General features: G+C 43.7%; 1 protein-coding gene across 34 annotated transcripts in view; it reads right to left on the reverse strand.

The window, feature by feature from the left end:
- ANK2 (ankyrin 2) overlaps window positions 1-20,384 on the reverse strand; it is a 700,071-nt gene that overhangs the window by 63,223 nt on the left and 616,464 nt on the right. For all 34 annotated transcript variants that reach the window (XM_068281027.1, XM_068281066.1, XM_068280997.1 and 31 more), the window contains 3 exons: window positions 13,748-13,870; window positions 11,256-11,282; window positions 8,305-8,326 (listed from right to left, as the gene is read on the reverse strand). In XM_068281027.1, coding sequence (XP_068137128.1) covers window positions 8,305-8,326; window positions 11,256-11,282; window positions 13,748-13,870 — 172 coding nt within the window. The remainder of the gene's footprint in view (window positions 1-8,304; window positions 8,327-11,255; window positions 11,283-13,747; window positions 13,871-20,384) is intronic.

Here is a 20,384-nt window from a genome sequence, read left to right on the forward strand (position 1 = left end):
GAATGATAGTTTGATTTTGCAGTTTTATGTTAATAAGGTAGAGGAATGATCCTTTCGGGAAAATCCTCAGGTATTGTGAACACATAAGGTGTGATTTGAATAGAAAATCAAAGGTAAAAAAAGGAGTATTTATGGCTCAACAGAAAATGATTTGAAATACAAGATGTTATGCACAGCAAACAAAAATTCAGAAACACCCACATAGAACACACACGCCCACACACACTGTATATGTAAGTCAAGTTATTTCCATGCAAAGCAAAGGGGCTACATGTTCAGGTTATGATTCTAGTCATAACCTGCAAATATAATGACATGAAAATAAATATGCAACATACTGTGGTGAAGTACACTCCCATGTTTTTGCACTAATTCCTCTTTTCTTTTGAGCTAGATTGAAAATTCTAGTTTGCCAATATCTGTGGACAACAGGGCAACTGTTCTAAAGGTCTGCGTGCCTAACAGTGTGAGTGTTGTTTTTCAGGTCATATGGTCTGCTTGATTTCAGGTCATATGATCTGATTCATTTCAGGTCATACGGTCTGCTTCATTTCAGGTCAAATGGTCTGCTTCATTTCAGGTCAGATGGTCTACTTCATTTCAGGTCATATGGTCTGCTTTATTTCAGGTCAGATGATCTACTTCATTTCAGGTCATATGGTCTACTTCATTTCAGGTCATATGGTCTGCTTCATTTCAGGTCATATGGTCTACTTCATTTCAGGTCATATGGTCTGCTTCATTTCAGGTCATATGGTCTACTTCATTTCAGGTCATATAGTCTGCTTCATTTTAGGTCAGATGATCTACTTCATTTCAGGTCATTTGGTCTACTTCATTTCAGGTCATATGGTCTACTTCATTTCAGGTCAGATGGTCTGCTTCATACTTTAAGTTAAAATAGAAACAGAAAGCTCTTTACGTTATACTCTAAAAAGTATATTGAGGTTCGGAGAAAAGGAGCCTGATCTGGTGTAGTACGTTCTATTTAGAAGAGTAAAACTGAGGTATATTATGGTACTCATGAAGCCACTGAAAGGGTGTGGGAGGAGAATTACCTGAGGCTGCCCCTATAATTCATGGAGCTGAAAGGGAACCAGAGACAAAGCACCCTCATGTATTTTAGCATATATATCAGTGGGAACATTAGAGAAAACACCTACCATGCTTCCTGTCTTATTCTGCACTGCACATCTTGTTTTTTATCAGCCCTGATAAAATCCCTAAAGGAGCATTCAGTCTGGCTTTGCTCAGGAATCTTTATAGCTGAGTTTGTGTTCTATCAGGGCTGCTAAAAAGCTGTGCAGTGCAGAATGAAACAGAAAACATGGTAGGTGTTTTCTCTAATGTTCCCACTAATATATATATTAAAATACATGAGGGTGCTTCGTCTCTGGTCCACTTAACGACCAGCTAACGCCGATAGGCGGCGCCTGGTCGTTAGTGGTATAGCATGGAAACCTTTCCATGCCAGTTCACATTGGGTGCCTCCGTGAACAGTGTGCGAGGCGCCGATCGCGGCTCGCACACGTATTGTAAACACACGGGGAAGAAATACCTGCTGTTTACATCATACGGCGCTGCTGCGCAGATCGGCGATCCCTGGCCTCTGATAGGCCGGGGATCGCCGGCATGTGATAGGCTGAAGCCTATCCTATCCGGCGCAGGACGGATATCTGTCCTGCGCCACCTAGGGAAAGGAGGGGAGGGAGGTAAGCGGAGGGAGGACGGAAAACGCTGCCGAGGGGGCTTTGAGGCGCCCCCCCCCCGCTACTCACTACTGGCCGGCGGCGATCAGACCTCCCCAGCAGGACATCCCCCTAGTGGGGAGAAAAGGGGGGAAGTCTGATCGCCCGGCCACAATCCTGATTGGTGCTGCGGGCTGTAGAGCCCATGCAGCACCGATCATTAGAAATTCCCCTGGTCCTTAAGTGGTTAAGTGATTGTCAGGCCAGCACTTTAGTCTATACCTCCCAGAAGCAACATAACACAAGATCAGTTATGTAGTAACAGAGCATGGAAAAGTAGCAACAGCAATTGAGACCCTGGGCCAAAGGCTCATATAGGTACCTCTTTTAGTTGTTGCATAAGCCCTTAATTTGTGCTATAAAGATAATGATCACCTCCTCTGCATGTTAATCATTAAAAAAAACTTTTCCTCCCCCTTGCTTATACCTGTCATATACTACAGCTGTCCTTGTAAAGTAGGTTTTGGTGGTCTGTATTATTGTTATGAATACAATGCTTGGCGCCAATGGCTCTGTAACTACAGTACTGCACACAAGTCTTTGTTTCAGAGGACAGCAATGCCATCGCACAGTTACCACCAGTTCCTGAATGAATGTCTGGCAGCTCTGGCATTGACCTGTGGAGCTGGTTAGTCTAAGAATAGATCTATGAAATGCAGTGGGCAGCTTAATCTAAAATTGCCCAGTTTTTATAGGTGATGGACTTCATTGCAATCTATACTGTACACAATTCTATCATGGCAGTATATTAAAAATATTGCCCCAAAGGCATACATAACATAGATATAATGAAATTAATAATTTCACATATTATTTTCACAGCCCAATGTGAACTCTGCTGTATGAAATCTAGGAATTACACCTTCCTAGTTTCATACACAGCAATGTATTGAAATTCAGAGCATTGAAATTATTTGTTTTCTGACCTCTTTGGCACGTTTGTAGTGAATTCTCTATACATATGTCAATATGCTGCTGCAGGTTTGAGGGTTCCTATTCTCCTGTTTTGCAATATGACATATGTGACATTTTAGACAGGGCTGTAGTGTACAGAGCCCAGCTTGTTTCCCAAATCAGGCATCTTTGATTCCTTATTATATTACAAGATGAATAAGGTAACCCACTTCTGTATTTTTACAGTAAGTTTTAGAAATAAAAAAGCTTCTTTTATAACTATATGTCTAATTTTTATGAAAGGCTGAAGGAAATTAAATGTCTTTGTCTAGCCCATCAATACACACCAAGACCAGAGCTCTTTAGGAAGGCAGCAGCTGACTGAACTGTGCTGAAAGTATTACAGTAACTGTTCTTTCTATCTGAAACTGACAATTCTTCATAGAATGCAACAATATTCTCTAAGCGCTTTTGTTTGGAATACTTTCTATAGTGTTGACATTTATTCACTTGTCATTGGAGGAAGAAAACACTTGGTGAAATAGAAATTGCCTGGAATATGCATGTTTTCCAGCCAAGCACTAATGAGTTTCTTTACCACCAGAGGTGTTTAGCTCCCCTCTTCACAGGAAAAAAAGGCAAGAGATCTCCAGCAGCAGGGAAAGACATTAGCCAAATCTAATGTATAAATCCAACTCAGTGGATTGCTTTTCCCCCCAGCAGGGTCTTCCTCATCTGTTGGGCAAGGCTCATACAACCACATGATCATTGAATGAGCCTCCTGCGGGGTCTTCCTCATCTGGTGAGCAAGGCTCATACAACCACATGATCAGACTCCTAATGGTCAGTACAAGCAACAATACCCCTGTGTTTGCACAGAGTTTCTTTTTAAGTGATCGTCCTGACAGAAAGAGAGACCACAGCGATGAGCAGACAATGGGCTGATGATCTACACAGTCTGAACAGAATGCCCTGACCTATTGGAATTTACTGAGAGCGGAGGAGAAAAGTCAGACCAGCATGCAGACTGTGCTGTCTAGAGCTCTTAAATTCTCAAGACTGGCTTGCCAGAAATACTAATGTTTCAAGTATATTATATTCCATCTGTGCATTTAGCTTTTTGCTTCAGTCATAAAAGCAACAGCACTGAGGATTGGGCAGGTTGCTTTGACAATGTTTTAAAGTTATTTGGGTATGTGGAACTCAAATAAAAAAATGTATTTAGTTCAGGATACACTAGGATACTGTATGACCCAGTAGGAGATAACATAATGTCATATCACTGGTGACATGAGAAGATTCCCCCACAATGGCCTATATGCAATTCTACTTTTCTCCTGCGTTTTCTCCTAGGAGATAATTTTCATCTTCTATTTAAAATAACTTCCCAGCACTTTTCAACTGAAAAAGTGCTGAGAAGTAAGTGCAGAAGTGCTATCAAAATTATTTTGAGTATGTTCTTGCTTGCTGGTGGCTTAACAGGCATTTTATTGACAAATTTAAAAATATCACCTAGGAGAAAACTCAGGTGAAAAAGTGAATTGCATATGGGCCAAGGTCTCCACCCAAAATACAAAGACTAGGAATTAAATATGTGCTTCCTCCCTCTACATAGCCCTGGAAAAAAAAGAGACTGTGGTTCTATAAGGAGATTCCCTTAAGTTCAGCCACCAGTGTCATGATAGAAGTGGAGATGTTAAAGGTGACCACATTTATCAATTTTTCCCATCAATTATTATCACTCTGATCGAATCTGCTAGAAATCAATGCCTCAATGTGGAAGGGATAATTTGCTTGATTTCAGTCTAAAATCAATCAAATCGTTTGCTTGCACCAGATGGAAGATATCAATCAATTGGTTGTGGATCAGTAGTGGCAGCAGATCGATGGTCCATTATGAAATCTATTCAAAATCTATGCCTAGTGTGTGAGGAAGAATTTGATCCCTTTCTGATCAGATTTGGTCTGAGAGGCAGGCGCGTCGCTAGCGTCACATATCGGTGGCACGTGCCACGGATATGGCTTTGGGGTGCCCCTAATGACTGCTCTGGGGTGCCCAACGGGAGTGCCACGAATGTTTTTACTTTGCGCGGCCGCCGTTTACACAATACGGCGGCCGCCATGTTGTGGGCGGTGCTCGCTGCTTAGAAGCACTGCTGGTCCCCATGTCCATCCGCCCCCTGCTCAATCAGAAGCACCAGGCAGGGGGCGCGAGATTGAATGAATAGGCAGGGGGCTGGAGAGAGCGTGAGTAGCTCCGCCCCCTGCACGTGTAGTGGAGCCATCTCGGAGGAGCCAGTTTTGAATTGCCCACCCGGTGCCCGCTGACCCTCGCTGATCCTCCGCATGCCATGCCACCAAGAGGGACTAAGTCTAAGAAGAAGCCTCTGCTGCAGAGAGTTAGGGGGAGAACTGCCAGAGCCACCGGACACAGGCAGGATGCAGACGCGGAGGCGGCAGCTAGATAACCCGGTGCGTGGCAGACTGCAGACTCCAGACCAGGGAGGAGGTAGTAATGTACTGTTTACTCTGCCAGGCTTGGTGTGTGTGTGTGTGTGTGTGTGTGTGTGTGTGTGTGTGTGTGTGTGTGTGTGTGTGTGTGTGCGCGCCCCAGCCTCTGTGCCCCATTATTTATGTATGTATGTGTGTATGTCTGTGCCCCATTGTGTGTGTCTGTGCCTGAGCCCCATCCTCCATGTCCCATTACAGTCTAGGCTGTTACTATGTGCCTGTACTGATAGCTGCAGTGTGTGCTGATCTCTGCTGCCTCCAGTATGTACAGTATAAGCCGTTACTCTGTGCCTGTACTGATAGTAACCTAGCTGCATTGTGTGCTGATCTCTGCTGCCTCCAGTATGTACAGTATAAGCCGTTACTCTGTACCTGTAGTACTGATACTAAACTAGCTGCATTGTGTGCTGATCTCTGCTACCCCCAGTATGTACAGTATAAGCTGTTACTCTGTGCCTGTACTGATACTAAACTAGCTGCAGTGTGTGCTGATCTCTGCTACCTCCAGTATGTACAGTATAAGCCGTTACTCTGTACCTGTACTGATACTAAACTAGCTGCAGTGTGTGCTGATCTTTGCTGCCTCCAGTATGTACAGTGTAAGCCGTTACTCTGTGCCTGTACTGATAGCTGCAGTGTGTGCTGATCTCTGCTACCCCCAGTATGTACAGTATAAGCTGTTACTCTTGTACCTGTACTGATACTAAACTAGCTGCAGTGTGTGCTGATCTCTGCTACCTCCAGTATGTACAGTATAAGCCGTTACTCTGTACCTGTACTGATACTAAACTAGCTGCAGTGTGTGCTGATCTCTGCTACCTCCAGTATGTACAGTATAAGCCCTTACTCTGTGCCTGTACTGATAGTAAACTAGCTGCAGTGTGTGCTGATCTCTGCTGCCTCCAGTATGTACAGTTTAAGCTGTTACTCTGTACCTGTACTGATAGTAAACTAGCTGCATTGTGTGCTGATCTCTGCTACCTCCAGTATGTACTGTATAAGCTGTTACTCTGTGCATGTACTGATAGTAAACTAGCTGCAGTGTGTGCTGATCTCTGCTACCTCCAGTATGTACAGTATAAGCCGTTACTCTGTGCCTGTACTGATAGTAAACTAGCTGCATTGTGTGCTGATCTCTGCTACCCCCAGTATGTACAGTATAAGCTGTTACTCTGTACCTGTACTGATAGTAAACTAGCTGCATTGTGTGCTGATCTCTGCTACCCCCAGTATGTACAGTATAAGCTGTTACTCTGTACCTGTACTGATAGTAAACTAGCTGCAGTGTGTGCTGATCTCTGCTGCCTCCAGTATGTACAGTATAAGCCGTTACTCTGTGCCTGTACTGATAGTAAACTAGCTGCAGTGTGTGCTGATCTCTGCTGCCTCCAGTATGTACAGTTTAAGCCGTTACTCTGTACCTGTACTGATCGTTAACTAGCTGCAGTGTGTGCTGATCTCTGCTACCTCCAGTATGTACAGTATAAGCCGTTACTCTGTGCCTGTACTGATAGTAAACTAGCTGCAGTGTGTGCTGATCTCTGCTGCCTCCAGTATGTACAGTTTAAGCCGTTACTCTGTACCTGTACTGATAGTAAACTAGCTGCATTGTGTGCTGATCTCTGCTACCTCCAGTATGTACTGTATAAGCTGTTACTCTGTGCCTGTACTGATAAGTAAACTAGCTGCAGTGTGTGCTGATCTCTGCTACCTCCAGTATGTACAGTATAAGCCGTTACTCTGTGCCTGTACTGATAGTAAACTAGCTGCAGTGTGTGCTTATCCCTGCTACTTTCATTATGTACAGTATTAGCTGTAAAGCCTGGTACACACATACAATTTTGATTAGCCAATTTTAGTTCTGTTCATCAAATTCATTGTTTGTTGACCCACTTACTGCATGGGGTTGGTAAAATTGGTCAGTGATTGACCATTCAAAATTGTATGTGTGTATACATCTTATGCCTATACTGATTGTCAATTATTTAAATAAAGGACATGGGGCTCCATCTAATATTTTGATGGGCAGGCCGGCTATCTGTAGCTTACACCGCTGCTAAGTTCATGTAAATTTGGCCCCACCCATGGCCACGCCCACTCACGATATGACCACGCCCATTTTTTCCGCGGCGCGCTGTGCGCGCCGCATACCCCCCTCGCCTTGTGCCCACAGGTGCCCCCAATCTTCAAGGACCCTAGGAACGCCCCTGCTGAGAGGGATCCATCTTTTGGCCAGATCTGGTGCACATCCACAGGTGTATGTGCACCTTAAATCACATCTTTAGACAGAGGATATATGCCATAAAACTCTAAAAGCGGTTTTAACCCTAGCCTATTCTTGGTTAAAGACTACATAATAAGTAGCTTTCTTATTATTCTTGCATAAACCTGCTGAATCTGGCTTCCATATTGACTGAAGGTGCTTAACTTTGTACAGGTAAAGAATACTAATAGTTTGATCCCTGATTCAAGCACTTCTCTCCGCAGATCTCAAAATGTGGTTTCTAGAGGCTGCAAACTTACCCAGAGGAAGTGCCAAAAGCATACCAAACATAATTTACAGGACATTGATTTTACTATCTTTAAACTAGCTAGCATGTTTCTCAGGTATTATCTGAAGTGTTTGATGTTAACTGTTGCCTAGAGTTACATTCACCACAGTAATGTTGACTGCCATCTTAATGCAAGAAGACAGTATCTGTTTTGGCCAAGCATCACAGAGTTCATACTATAATCAGCTGGAGAGTTGAGCCAGATTTAGTGTTAATGTTACAGAAAGCTTGTTATATGAACAGCAGGTGATGCCAGAAAAACTGATACAGTCAATTAGCTGGTTAATGAAATGACAATGTCATGTCAACAAATGCACGGCAGAACATAAAATGGAATGGGCATATAGCAGGAATAACAGGGAAGGTCACAGGAAAGGTCAGTAACAGGAAAGAGGTTTATTGCAGTTTAATCAGTAACATTTTAGTATACATCCCTGCAAAATGCTACTAGTGCAATGCTAATATAAGCTGTTAATATCTTTATCTAAGCAGAATTAGTATTAGTTTAGTGAGAATTAGCCTGCATTAATATTGCATGCTTAGTATTAGATAATCAACAAAAGCAAATTTACATATGACAATAATAAAAGATTACTTACTTTTCTCTGAAATTAGGGTTCCCTGAAATATAGAAAAGCAATAAGGATTAAATAAGTTATATAAAAATAATAGACATTATGATAAAGCACTAGCAAAAGCAGTACATGAAGAAACATACTAAAACAGTGCTTGCTTACTATGGTTATTTTCCTAATTGCAGTGCGGAAATATATCACCACCGATTGGGGGAGTGGAAGAGATCTTAACAACTAACTAGGCAGGTAGCAGGGTGGCAGCATTTGAGGCCCAAGTTTGCATTCCAACTCTGAAGGTTTTCCATATGTTTGTGAGTTTTAAATGGACTGGTTGATAAGTAGTGATGGCCATGTCTTAGAGAACTCATAGAAAAGCAAATGATCGGTTTGGTCAGGTGATAGGTATGTAAGTCTCTGACTTGCTAGTCATGACTATGTGCTAAATCAGGATGTGATCACATCAAATCTATCAGGTAATCAGAGTTTGCAAATACATCAGGTGATTAAACAAATCACATGCTTCTCCATGAGTTCTCCTAGACATGACCATCACTATTGACAAGCTGGCTTTCCTCTGTTATTGACCTTTGACCATTATTATGTGTAAAGTGATGAGGAAAGGTGTCACCACTATATCAACTTATAAAATATATAAAAACTAAAAGAGAGAAAGGTAGAAGAGCATCAACTGCATGGCCAATGGAGGTGAACTACCCAAGTAAGGAAGGAAGGGGAGGATCCATGAAGCCATCTGAACCATGTGATTTAGATGGCAAAATCTATGGTGTGGCGCTTGGACAGTTTGGGCCACCTGGCTCCTCTTCTCTCCCCCATTAACTTTCCTGGCACGCACACACTACCATTCTCATCCACAAATCCCTGTCCTCATTTGACAGATGGCACCTGCCGCCCTTCTCTATGACATCATAAGCAGGTAAGGTTTCGATATATGCCTTGTATTTGGTAGGTCACTATTACTGATCAAATGCAGTAATTGGCCCAATGACGGTGTTGTGGTCCCGCCCGCGAGACCCTCGGCACCAGTTAGCAAAAGGAGCAGCTGTGATTGGCCAGTCCGGTGCCAGCATCCCTGCCTGATTGGTCAGGTGCCAAAGCTTACCCTCTGACTGGCCATGGGGTTTCCGGTGGTGTTGGGGGAGGGTTGGGATATTCTCCGACAGGTAGCAAAAAGTCTAAGATCAGCCATGAGGAAGGGCAATGATGGAGCTGTATGCACTGGAGAAACAATTAATTGTAGCAAAGAAGGAAGGAGCAGTATTTACTACAGTACATGGGTGGATGGAGGGCCAGATTTACCATAAGGCACTGTAGGCACGTGCCTACAGGCGCTTGATGATGGAAAGGCGGCTTACTCCCCTCCCCTAGTGCCTCCCTCCCTCCTTCCCTATGCAGAGTGCTAACGAGAGGTTACTCGCCTGGGTCTCAGCATTCGACTGACCAGATATCCTTTCAGTCAGGGGCACCTCTAGCCACCTTATACTTGTGGGCACCTCTCGTTACTTAACATTGAGGGGACTTCTGGCTACCTAATACTAAGGTGCACCTCTAGCCACCTATGACAGGAAAGGGAAGTAAGGGAGAAGTGACAGCTGGGCCAGGCAGCACACCTGCAGTGCAGTTAGGTGGGGGTTTGTAGGTTCATGGAGGGCTAAGTGTAGGGTGCCAGAACATATGTGCCTGTAGGCTCCTGTGATGTAAATCCGGGCCTGGGTTGACAAAATATAGTAAGAATAATTACGGGGGGGGGGGGGAGATGCACTATATATAGGTCAGAAGAGTACTAGTTTAATGAAGGTGAGGTAAATGGAGTGCCAGTAATATAAGACAGAAGAGTACCAATTATATATTGTGTACCAATGTCTATACTATGTGTATACTATTGTCTGTATTATTATGTACCCATGATTGTTTTTATCTCTGTACAGTGCCACAGAATATGTTTGCGCTTTATATATCAATAGTCAGCAATAACAATAGTATTTGCTACAGGGGGAGAAGGGCGCTAGATACATTCAGAAAGTGCAACTTTGCCTAGAGGGTGTAATAAAGCAGAATTCTCTGTGCAAGACAGAAGAATTAAAATTAAAGTACAGAATAATACAGATAATAATACAGGTGAAGAACAGCATATTTGCAGATGAAAAACAGATGGATTTGCAGATGGATAACAGAAAATGTACAGATAAAACAACTAAAGAATTATAGAGTACATTTATTTCCAAAAACACTTTTTTGCATGGTGTAATTTATTTTTTACCCCTTTGGCAAATGGATGATAGGTTAAAAATACTCAATTTTACCTGTTTACCTGAGTGGGGGTGGATATGTGGAGATCCCCTAATTATTAAAGATGGGATATCTTTTCCAACTCTGTTTCAGACTCTCACAGTGGAGCACCCTATCTGCTATTCTTATCATTAGGACTGAGCTGTAGCTGGAGTGTTGGCCACAAAGAGTTAATCTCTTACCAGCAGAGGGAGTAGGTGGGCGGAGGGAGGTTATTTGTGCTGACAAGGAAAAAACAGCCTCTGTCCCCTCCATGACTACCTAATGTGAGAAACGAGGGGATAAGGAAGGTATCTGGGCAGCGTTCTCTCCAGTAATATTGCACTGTAGTCTCAGCAGACAGTAGATCTACAGAAGCCAGACAGTCAAGTAATCTTGATATATTTACTGTACAAAATTACAAATGTGCAATGTACAAAACATTATGCTTTGTTAAAGTGGTCTGAAACTCCGACATAGCATTCAATAAAAATGTGTACTTTTTATTACTCATCTTTTAGAGCAAAGTAGAAATGTTGGCTTTCAGACCACTTTAATGACTGTCATTTTACTATCGTATACGTTTTAAAAAATGGGAGGTTGAACTAAAGCTCTAACATAGATGAAAATGTATTAAACAATGTAAACATACATTAAACATTGTTGAAGACAAGAATAGTTTATATTACCTCATCTTCTTGATCAGATTCAGAATCCTTTGTAACAACAGATGAAATCCAGGGTAAAGGGAGAAGAAAAAATAAAGAAAACATTTTTTTATCAGATTTACTCACATAACAAGTTAAAGGACCACTATCGTGAAACAAGTGGGTAGTTCAAATCTTACAGAACTGACAGGTTTTGGGCCAGTCTTTTTTTCTTATGGGGGATTCTCAGGGTTTTCTTTGTTTTCAACAGCATTTCCTGAACAGCAGTTTAACTGCCAAAATAGTAAGATACCAGCCGGCCTCCCTATTCACTCGCACACTATTTTGTCAGTTAGACTTTGCAACTGCTGTTCAGGAAATGCTGTTGAAAACAAAGAAAACCCTGAGAATACCCCATGAGGAGATGGACTGGCCCAAAACCTGTTGGTTCTGTCAGATTTTAACTCCCTACTTTTTTCGCGATAGTGGTCCTTTGAAAGGCATACTTAGTCAGCGTGTGTCTTCTTTAGGTTTCCCAACTGTTCATTTTTTTGTGAGTTATTCCTTTAGTTAATTAGTATCATATTTAAGCTTCATAGATCTTCCCCTATAAGTACATAAGATATTGCATAGAAATAAGTCATTTTCATTTTTTTGCTTGCACTCTGGTCTGATCCTGTGTGCTGCCCCATTCCGTGCTTTGAATGTGTCTTCTTTGAAATGCAGTGAAGGGTAATGACCACTTATTGACATGTACTGTGCTATGAACAGGGATGCTCGTTCGGATTGCGCCGAAATGCAATTTCTGCATTTCCGATCCTAAATTGCATTTCCGCATTGGAATTCGGAAATTGGTATTACAAGTGCAGTAGGCGTATTTCCGCAGAAATTTCCGCCAATTTTAACATAGATTTTCTCAAAAACTACGAAGTCTTTTTGAAAGATTTTTTTCCCTCTTGTTTCCACTCCTCTGCTTAACATACCTTGAACATTTGGTGTTTCTAGCACCTACGGGGGCTTTGCTGTTAACCTCTAAAGTCAGCGGCCATAGGCTGTAATATAAAATGTGGAAAATCCACATTACCGATATGTGGTAATTTTAAGCCAATCAGAAGACTCGGAATGAATAAACCAATCAGAGAATTCAAAAATGTCCACCTAAATCCCCATTCTGGTTTATTCATTCTGAGTCTTCTGATTGTCTTAAAATTACCGCATATCGGTAATGTGGATTTTCCGCATTTTACATTACAGTCAATGACCGTAGACTTTAGAGGTTAATAGCAAAGCCCCCATAGGTGCTAGAAACACCACATTTTCAGGGTATGTTAAGCAGAAGAGTGGAAACAAGAGGAACATTTTTTTCAAAAAATACCTTATAGTTTTTGAGAAAATCAATGTTAAAGTTGGTGGAAATTTCCATGAAAATCTGCATCGGAATGCAGAAATCAGTAGCGTAAAGCGGAATCTGAAGCGGTAATCGGCAATGGCGGAAAGCGAATTTTCCGCAGAAGTGGAGATTGGAATTTACGACCATCCCTAGCTATGAATATGCAGCCTCCTACGCTCTCTGGTGGGAAGAAACCATCAGGCCACCTATTTTTCTAGTTGTAACCTTCTTTTGGCTGAATGCCATATGTGACAATGCACACAATGGTCTCAGTATGGGAAGAGCAATAGCTGCTGTACAGCACATTAACATTCTCTTGCTGATAGAGCTCTCACTATCACTTTACAACAACAAACAAACAAACAAAAAAGAAACATCAAGCAGGAAAGTGTATCGGCTTGCTTATGTACATACTGTATGTAGGATGTCAACTTCACAACATACAGCTTTTTAATACTGGCATATTTGCTGCACAAGTTTACATCCTACCTCAGCCATTTAGTGCCCAAATTACGCCCTGGGCACTGCTATAGCCGAAATTAACATTGCAGTCTATGTGGCATCCATTTTACCAAATGACTCACAGCTCCCAAATTATCTGCTTCGTCTGTAAGAACCTCAAAGCTTTTAATACTGAATTTTTGTGACATTTTTATATGTTAAACTAAATGACTGCATGGAGTCACCTTGACCTGACTGCCGTTTTTACTCATATAAGCTGGAGGTCACAGAAAGCTGGATCAGAAAAAGTTGTACAAACTAAAGCAAATAATAGGTTTGAAAGTGTAGAAGGAAAAAGTGAAAGAAAAAGTAAATGCCCATTGTTTATTGCATTTTGTTTTGTTGGATGTAAAGAAAAATGAAGTTATATAATACTGCAAAAGAATAACTCAGCATAATAAAGCATGTTTTTTTTTTATAATCCTTTGCTTCTATACACCAAATGTGAATTTTCACTGTAACATCAAGAAAACAAATCAGCACAGGTAATTTATTGTTGAAGCCAGTATATTTTCAGCTACCTGATTTTCTAAAATGAAATTACGAAGCTACCACTATTCTAGGGGGTTTGCATACATAAGGCACCAGTGCACACAAACATACATATTAAAACCTATTAATGTCAATGCTCCAAAGATCTTACCTTATTATAGATTGGCAATGTGATATTTAGATTGCAGATAGCTTGATATACAAGGCCCCTAGAAGATTTTGGCTCCTTCATGAAAGACAGACGTCCACAAGGCTCTTGGGTTGTGTCTCGTACCTGATATTAAGAGATGTAGTCAGTACTAAGGTAGTCATACATAGCTTGCTTTCAGCCTGAATTGATCATTTTTCTACAAGGATTCATCAAGGATTTAATTTAGTATAACTTTTCAGGGATTTGTAGAGAGGAAAAAAAAAAAAACTCAAAAAAACTCAAAAAAACCTAAAAGTAAATCAGTATGTCAGTGTAAAGGATAGCGGAGATACCGCCGCATGGCCAAGCGGCATGGCGGCTATCTCCGTGTATCAGCCGGCGGCCTCTGCCACGCAGCTACATGCTGCTACTTTGCCTGGTCCTTCTAGTGCACATAGATTGAGAGCTACGCGCGTACGCGCGCGCCAGGCGACAGGACCATTATGCAAGTAAAAGAGGAGTCAGCTGATAAGCCGGTCAGCTGACTCCAGTAGTGCTCCGGATTGGCTGAGTGACTGGGGCGGCGCTGTGGAGCGCTCCGAGTATATATAGGACCTGCCTGTCAGTTGCTGGTTGTCTGCTGTTGCAAACACTAACGTGCTAGCGCTCAGACCTTTGTCAGATCTTACAGTGTGTTAGAACCAGCTGGAGCTGGGAATTCACACTTAGCCAGTTTCCGTTGATAGCTTAAAGTACTTATTGCATTGTGATATCTGTGTACTATTCTTTAGTCTAGATCCCAGGTGTTGCAACCAAGGACTTCACATTAATGAGGTCACTTATGCGATTGATCTCCCAGCCAGTATGAGAGGTGTGAGATCATTCCATGTTTCCCTGTTGAAGCCAGCGGTACATGTGGATTCCTCTCCCCCCCCCCCCCCCCCCCCCGTGGTGGTTGATGACCAACCGGAGTATGTGATCGAGAAGATATTGGATTCTCGATTAGTGCAAAATTCTGTACAGTATCTGGTCCATTGGAAGGGGTATGGTCTGGAAGAGAGAACTTGGGTGCCAGATTGTTGCATGCACGCTGAGGAATTAAAGAAAGAGTTTCATGACTTACACCGAGAAGCCGGGTAGGAAGTGTCCGGAGTCCACTCCTCAGGGGGTGGGGTACTGTAAAGGATAGCGGAGATACCACCGCATGGCCAAGCGGCATGGCGGCTATCTCCGTGTATCAGCCGGCGGCCTCTGCCGCGCAGCTACATGCTGCTGCTTTGCCTGGTCCTTCTAGTGCACATAGATTGAGAGCTACGCGCATGCGCGCGCGCCAGGCGACAGGACCTTTATGCATGTAAAAGAGGAGTCAGCTGATCAGCCGGTCAGCTGACTCCAGTAGTGCTCCGGATTGGCTGAGTGACTGGGATGGCGCTGTGGAGCGCTCTGAGTATATATAGGACCTGCCTGTCAGTTGCTGGTTGTCTGCTGTTGCAAACACTAACCTGCTAGCTCTCAGACCTTTGTCAGATCTTACAGTGTGTTAGAACCAGCTGGAGCTGGGAATTCACACTTAGCCAGTTTCCGTTGATAGCTTAAAGTACTTATTGCATTGTGATATCTGTGTACTATTCTTTAGTCTAGATCCCAGGTGTTGCAACCAAGGACTTCACACCTAGACTAGGATATTGCTATATTGCTACTATTTATCTGTGTACTATTCTTTAGTCTAGATCCCAGGTGTTGAAACCAAGGACTTCACACCTAGACTAGGATATTGCTATATTGCTACTATTTATCTGTGTACTATTCTTTAGTCTAGATCCCAGGTGTTACATAGTTACATAGTTATTTTGGTTGAAAAAAGACATACTTCCATCGAGTTCAACCAGTACAAAGTACAACTCCAGCCTGCTCCCTCACATATCCCTGTTGATCCAGAGGAAGGCGAAAAAACCCTTACAAGGCATTGTCCAATTAGCCCCAAAAGGGAAAAATTCCTTCCCGACTCCAGATGGCAATCAGATAAAATCCCTGGATCAACATCATTAGGCATTACCTAGTAATTGTAGCCATGGATGTCTTTCAACGCAAGGAAAGCATCTAAGCCTCCTTTAAATGCAGGTATAGAGTTTGCCATAACAACTTCCTGTGGCAATGCATTCCACATCTTCCACATTCCAAACCAAGGACTTCACACCTAGACTAGGATATTGCTATATTGCTACTATTTATCTGTGTACTATTCTTTAGTCTAGATCCCAGGTGTTGAAACCAAGGACTTCACACCTAGACTAGGATAATGCTATATTGCTACTATTTATCTGTGTACTATTCTTTAGTCTAGATCCCAGGTATTGAAACCAAGGACTTCACACCTAGACTAGGATATTGCTATATTGCTACTATTTATCTGTGTACTATTCTTTAGTCTAGATCCCAGGTGTTGAAACCAAGGACTTCACAACTAGACTAGGATATTGCTATATTGCTACTATTTATCTGTTATGATCTTTTGCTTTCCTGACTACTCTCCTGTTTGCTGATTCGGTACTTCTGCCTATCTGATTACTGTTGCCGACACTGCCTGTACCTTACTCTGAATCAGCCTTCCGTCTCTGTACCTTATCTGTCCGTACATTGCTGACCCTGCTTGTCTGACCTTCCTATCCTCACTAGTGGGTCTAACCATTAGTGAAGAATTTCTGACGGCTGTCACCTACTCCCTAGGTGATCAGTCTTTGCAGCACTGTCTGCAACTTTTGCTCCTCAAGTGTCTGCTAGCTGCAGTAGAGTCTTAATCACCCGCTCCTCAGGGGATCTCTGGCTGTAGTATAGCACCTCAGTCAGTGGTCCCTGCTCCTCAGGTGTCCACTGGCTGCAGTACAGTCTGAATCCCCTGCTCCTCAGGGGATCCCTGGCTGTAGTATAGTCTTAATCACCTGCTCCTCAGGTGATCATCCTTGCAGCACAGTCAGTGGTCCCTGCTCCTCAGGTGTCCACTGGCTGCAGTACAGTCAGTGGTTCCTGCTCCTCAGGTGCTCACTGGCTGCAGTGCAGTCTGAATTCCCTGCCCCTCAGGGGATTCTTGGCTGCAGTATTGTCTGAATCTCCCGCTTCTCGGGAGATCTCCTCTTTCATTACTGTCGCACCAAAACACAATTCCACATTGGTTGTCCTGTGTCTAGCTATACTAGTATTATTGGTGATTCTGCAGGTCACCACATAATCAGGTATAGCATCTGTATTATTGGTGATTCTGCAGATCACCAATAATCAGAAAAATCTGTGTTGCTGACACCAATCGTTACAGAACAGTAGACCAAACATTATGGACGCACTGCGCAGCCAAGTTGAAGGCCTGGTCACCTCTGTGAATAACCTCATCGGGGTGGTTGATGCCCAACAGATTCATATCACACAACTGTCTGGGTCAGTGCAGGTCCTTCAAATGGCTGTTAATACAGTGCAATCCCCTCCAGTCACGGACCTTCGCATGTCCGTACCTGAAAAGTTTTCTGGACATAGATCTGACTTTCAGAACTTTAGAAATCGGGTTCTATCTTATTTTGAGTTGAGGCCTACTTTGTCAGGAACTGAGCCTCGGAGGGTAACATTCATAAAGACCCTTTTGTCAGGGGATTCTCAAACATGGGCATATAGCCTTCATGCAGAGCATGAGGCGTTATCCTCAGTTCAGGAATTTTTTAAGGCCATGACCATTATATATGATGACCTGGATATTGCTTCCACTGCTGAAAGGAAGCTTAAGACTCTCAGGCAGGGTCGTGATCCGGTGGAGGTTTATGCTGCGGAGTTCAGGAAGTGGGCTGTATCAGCTAGATGGGGAACATACACACTGTTAGACTGTTTTCTGTCAGGTTTATCTGATGCAGTTTCTGATTTGATGTTAGTACATCCTGAGCCCAAGTCCATAGACGAGGCTATTTCTTTAGCAGTACGGGTAGATCGTCGCTTACGCTATCAGAAGCAAACCCATGGCAGAAATGCTGTAAGATATGTCTCCTACGCCTCCTCTCCACCCTCATCGCCTCCGCCTGATCCGATGCAAATCGGACACTCCAGGTTGACGCGGGTGGAGAAGAATTGCAGAAAATCCGAAAAACTCTGTCTATACTGTGCTGAGGAGGGTCACATGGTTCAGAATTGTCCTAAGAAGTCGGGAAACGCTGCCGCCTAGGAGTAGTCAGAGGTAATACCCTAGGCGAGCAGTCTTTACCTCTAAACAATAATCATCTGCTCCTTCCATGTTCCATTACATGGGAAGCTCGGACTAAATCCACAGAAGCCTTCATGGACTCCGGCTCTGCAGCCAATTTTATTGATTATGAGTTTGTAAAAAAATTGGGGATTCCCTTACTCCCTCTAGACCGGCAGATTCTGGTCACAGCAGTGGATGACTCTCCATTACAGAGTAGACAGCCTCTTTCCCAAACCCCCTTATTAGTGTGCAATATAGGGGTATTCCATAAAGAGAAATTACAGTCCCTTGTCCTGCAAATGGCAACCTCAACCATTATCCTCGGTATGCCCTGGTTGCAACTCCACTCCCCTCAGATTGACTGGGCTTCAGGTCAGCTACAGAGCTGGTCAACCCATTGTCATCATCATTGTTTGGAGAGAGTTGCTGTTTGCGCTACTAAGATACAGGTTAAAGGAGTGCCAGTACAGTATGCAGAATTCGCTAACGTGTTTTGTCCCAAGTCTGCAGATAAACTCCTGCCTCACCGAAGTTTCGATTGTCCCATAGAGTTAAGATCCGGTTGTATGCCTTCTAGAGGTCATCTGTATAATCTGTCAGGACCTGAGAAAGTGGCAATGCAGGAGTACATTAAGGAAAACCTGGCCAAAGGCTTCATCTGTCCTTCCCGGTCTCCAGCTGGGGCTGGCTTCTTTTTCGTACAGAAAAAGGACGGTGGGCTTAGAGCCTGCATCGACTATCGTGGTTTAAATAAGATCACCATAAAAAATCGTTACCCATTGCCACTTATTGATGATTTGTTCGCTCATGTGACCAATGCCAGTATCTTCTCCAAATTGCACCTACGAGGTGCATACAACCTAGTATGGATTAGGGACGGTGACGAATGGAAGACAGCGTTCAACACGCCCGACGGGCACTACGAGTATCTGGTTATGCCCTTCGGGTTGTGTAATGCCCCTGCCGTCTTCCAGGAGTTAATCAATGAGGTTTTCAGGGAGGTACTGGGGAAGTTTGTGCTAGTATATCTAGCCTCTTGAGGACTGCAGGGCTAAACCCCCCTAGTGACCAGGCAATTTTTAGTTTAAAAGGCCACTGCAGCTTTAAGGCCAAGCTGCAGGGCCGCACAACATAGCACACGAGTGATCCCCCCCCCCCCTTTTCTCCCCACCAACAGAGCTCTCTGTTGGTGGGGTCTGATCGCTCCCCCCATGTTTATTTTTTTTTAAATAAATATTTGTGTTGCTGTTTTTTTAAAAAAAAAACCCTCTTTCTTTAAATCCCTTCCCTCCCTCGCTCCCTCCCTTCCCACAGCCGGCCAATTACGGCGATCGGCTGTCATAGGCTTCTGCCTATGAGAGCCGATCGCTCTCTTGTCCCCCAGGGGGACAGCCGTGTCACACGGCTGTCCCCAGTGCAGCGCTGCTGCTGATCGCAGCGCTGCACAGAGTAAATAGACGGCGATCACGCCGTCTAACAGTCTCCCGAGCGGCAATAGCCGCTCGGAGACTGAAGGCGGGGCGGAGCTCCGCCCCCCAAGCAGGAGATGCGCGCGCAACCTGCGCGCGATCTCCTGCAAAACAGAGCCCCAGGACTTTACGCCAATTGGCGTTAGGCGGTCCTGGGGCTGCCGCCGCGGCCACGCCTACTGGCGTGACGCGGTCGGCAAGAGGCTAGACGACATACTGATTTTTTCTCCTAATTTGACAGAGCATCGTAAACACGTCAAGTTTGTGTTAAGAAAACTAAGACAGAATTCGCTGTACGCAAATCTAGAAAAGTGCCTGTTCGAGGTCACGACAGTTCCTTTTTTGGGATATATTATCTCCACTTCTGGTCTCTCCATGGATCCAGAGAAAGTCTCTGCTGTTTTGGAGTGGCCTCAACCTGTAGGATTGAAGGCACTCCAAAGATTTCTTGGTTTCGCCAATTACTTTAGAAAATTCATCAAAGGGTCCTCCTCGGTAGTGTCACCTCTCACCAACCTTACTAGAGAGGGGGCTGACACTTACCACTGGTTGGCAGAGGCACAGTCCGCCTTTGCCACACTGAAGAAATTGTTCTGCTCTGCACCCATCCTGAGACATGTGGATGTCACCTTCCCCATCATGGTTAAGGTCGATGCCTCAGAAATTGGGGTTGGGGCTGTACTGTCTCAGCGCTCCGGTTTGCAAGGCAAACTACACCCATGTGCCTTCTTTTCTCATAGGTTCACTCCTGCCGAGAGGAACTACGATATTGGCAACCGAGAGCTCCTGGCCATTAAGTTGGCTAGAAGGGGCAGAACATACCATTACCGTTTTTACTGATCATAAAAACTTGGAGTACATAGAGGGGGCCAAAAGACTTAGCCCTCGACAGGCCAGTTGGTCCTTATTCTTTTCAAGATTCAGATTTGTCATAACGTATACACCAGGTAGTAAGAACGTCAAAGCTGAC

The sequence above is a fragment of the Hyperolius riggenbachi genome, chromosome 1 (genome assembly GCF_040937935.1).
Source record: "Hyperolius riggenbachi isolate aHypRig1 chromosome 1, aHypRig1.pri, whole genome shotgun sequence".
NCBI classification, from domain to species: domain Eukaryota; kingdom Metazoa; phylum Chordata; class Amphibia; order Anura; family Hyperoliidae; genus Hyperolius; species Hyperolius riggenbachi.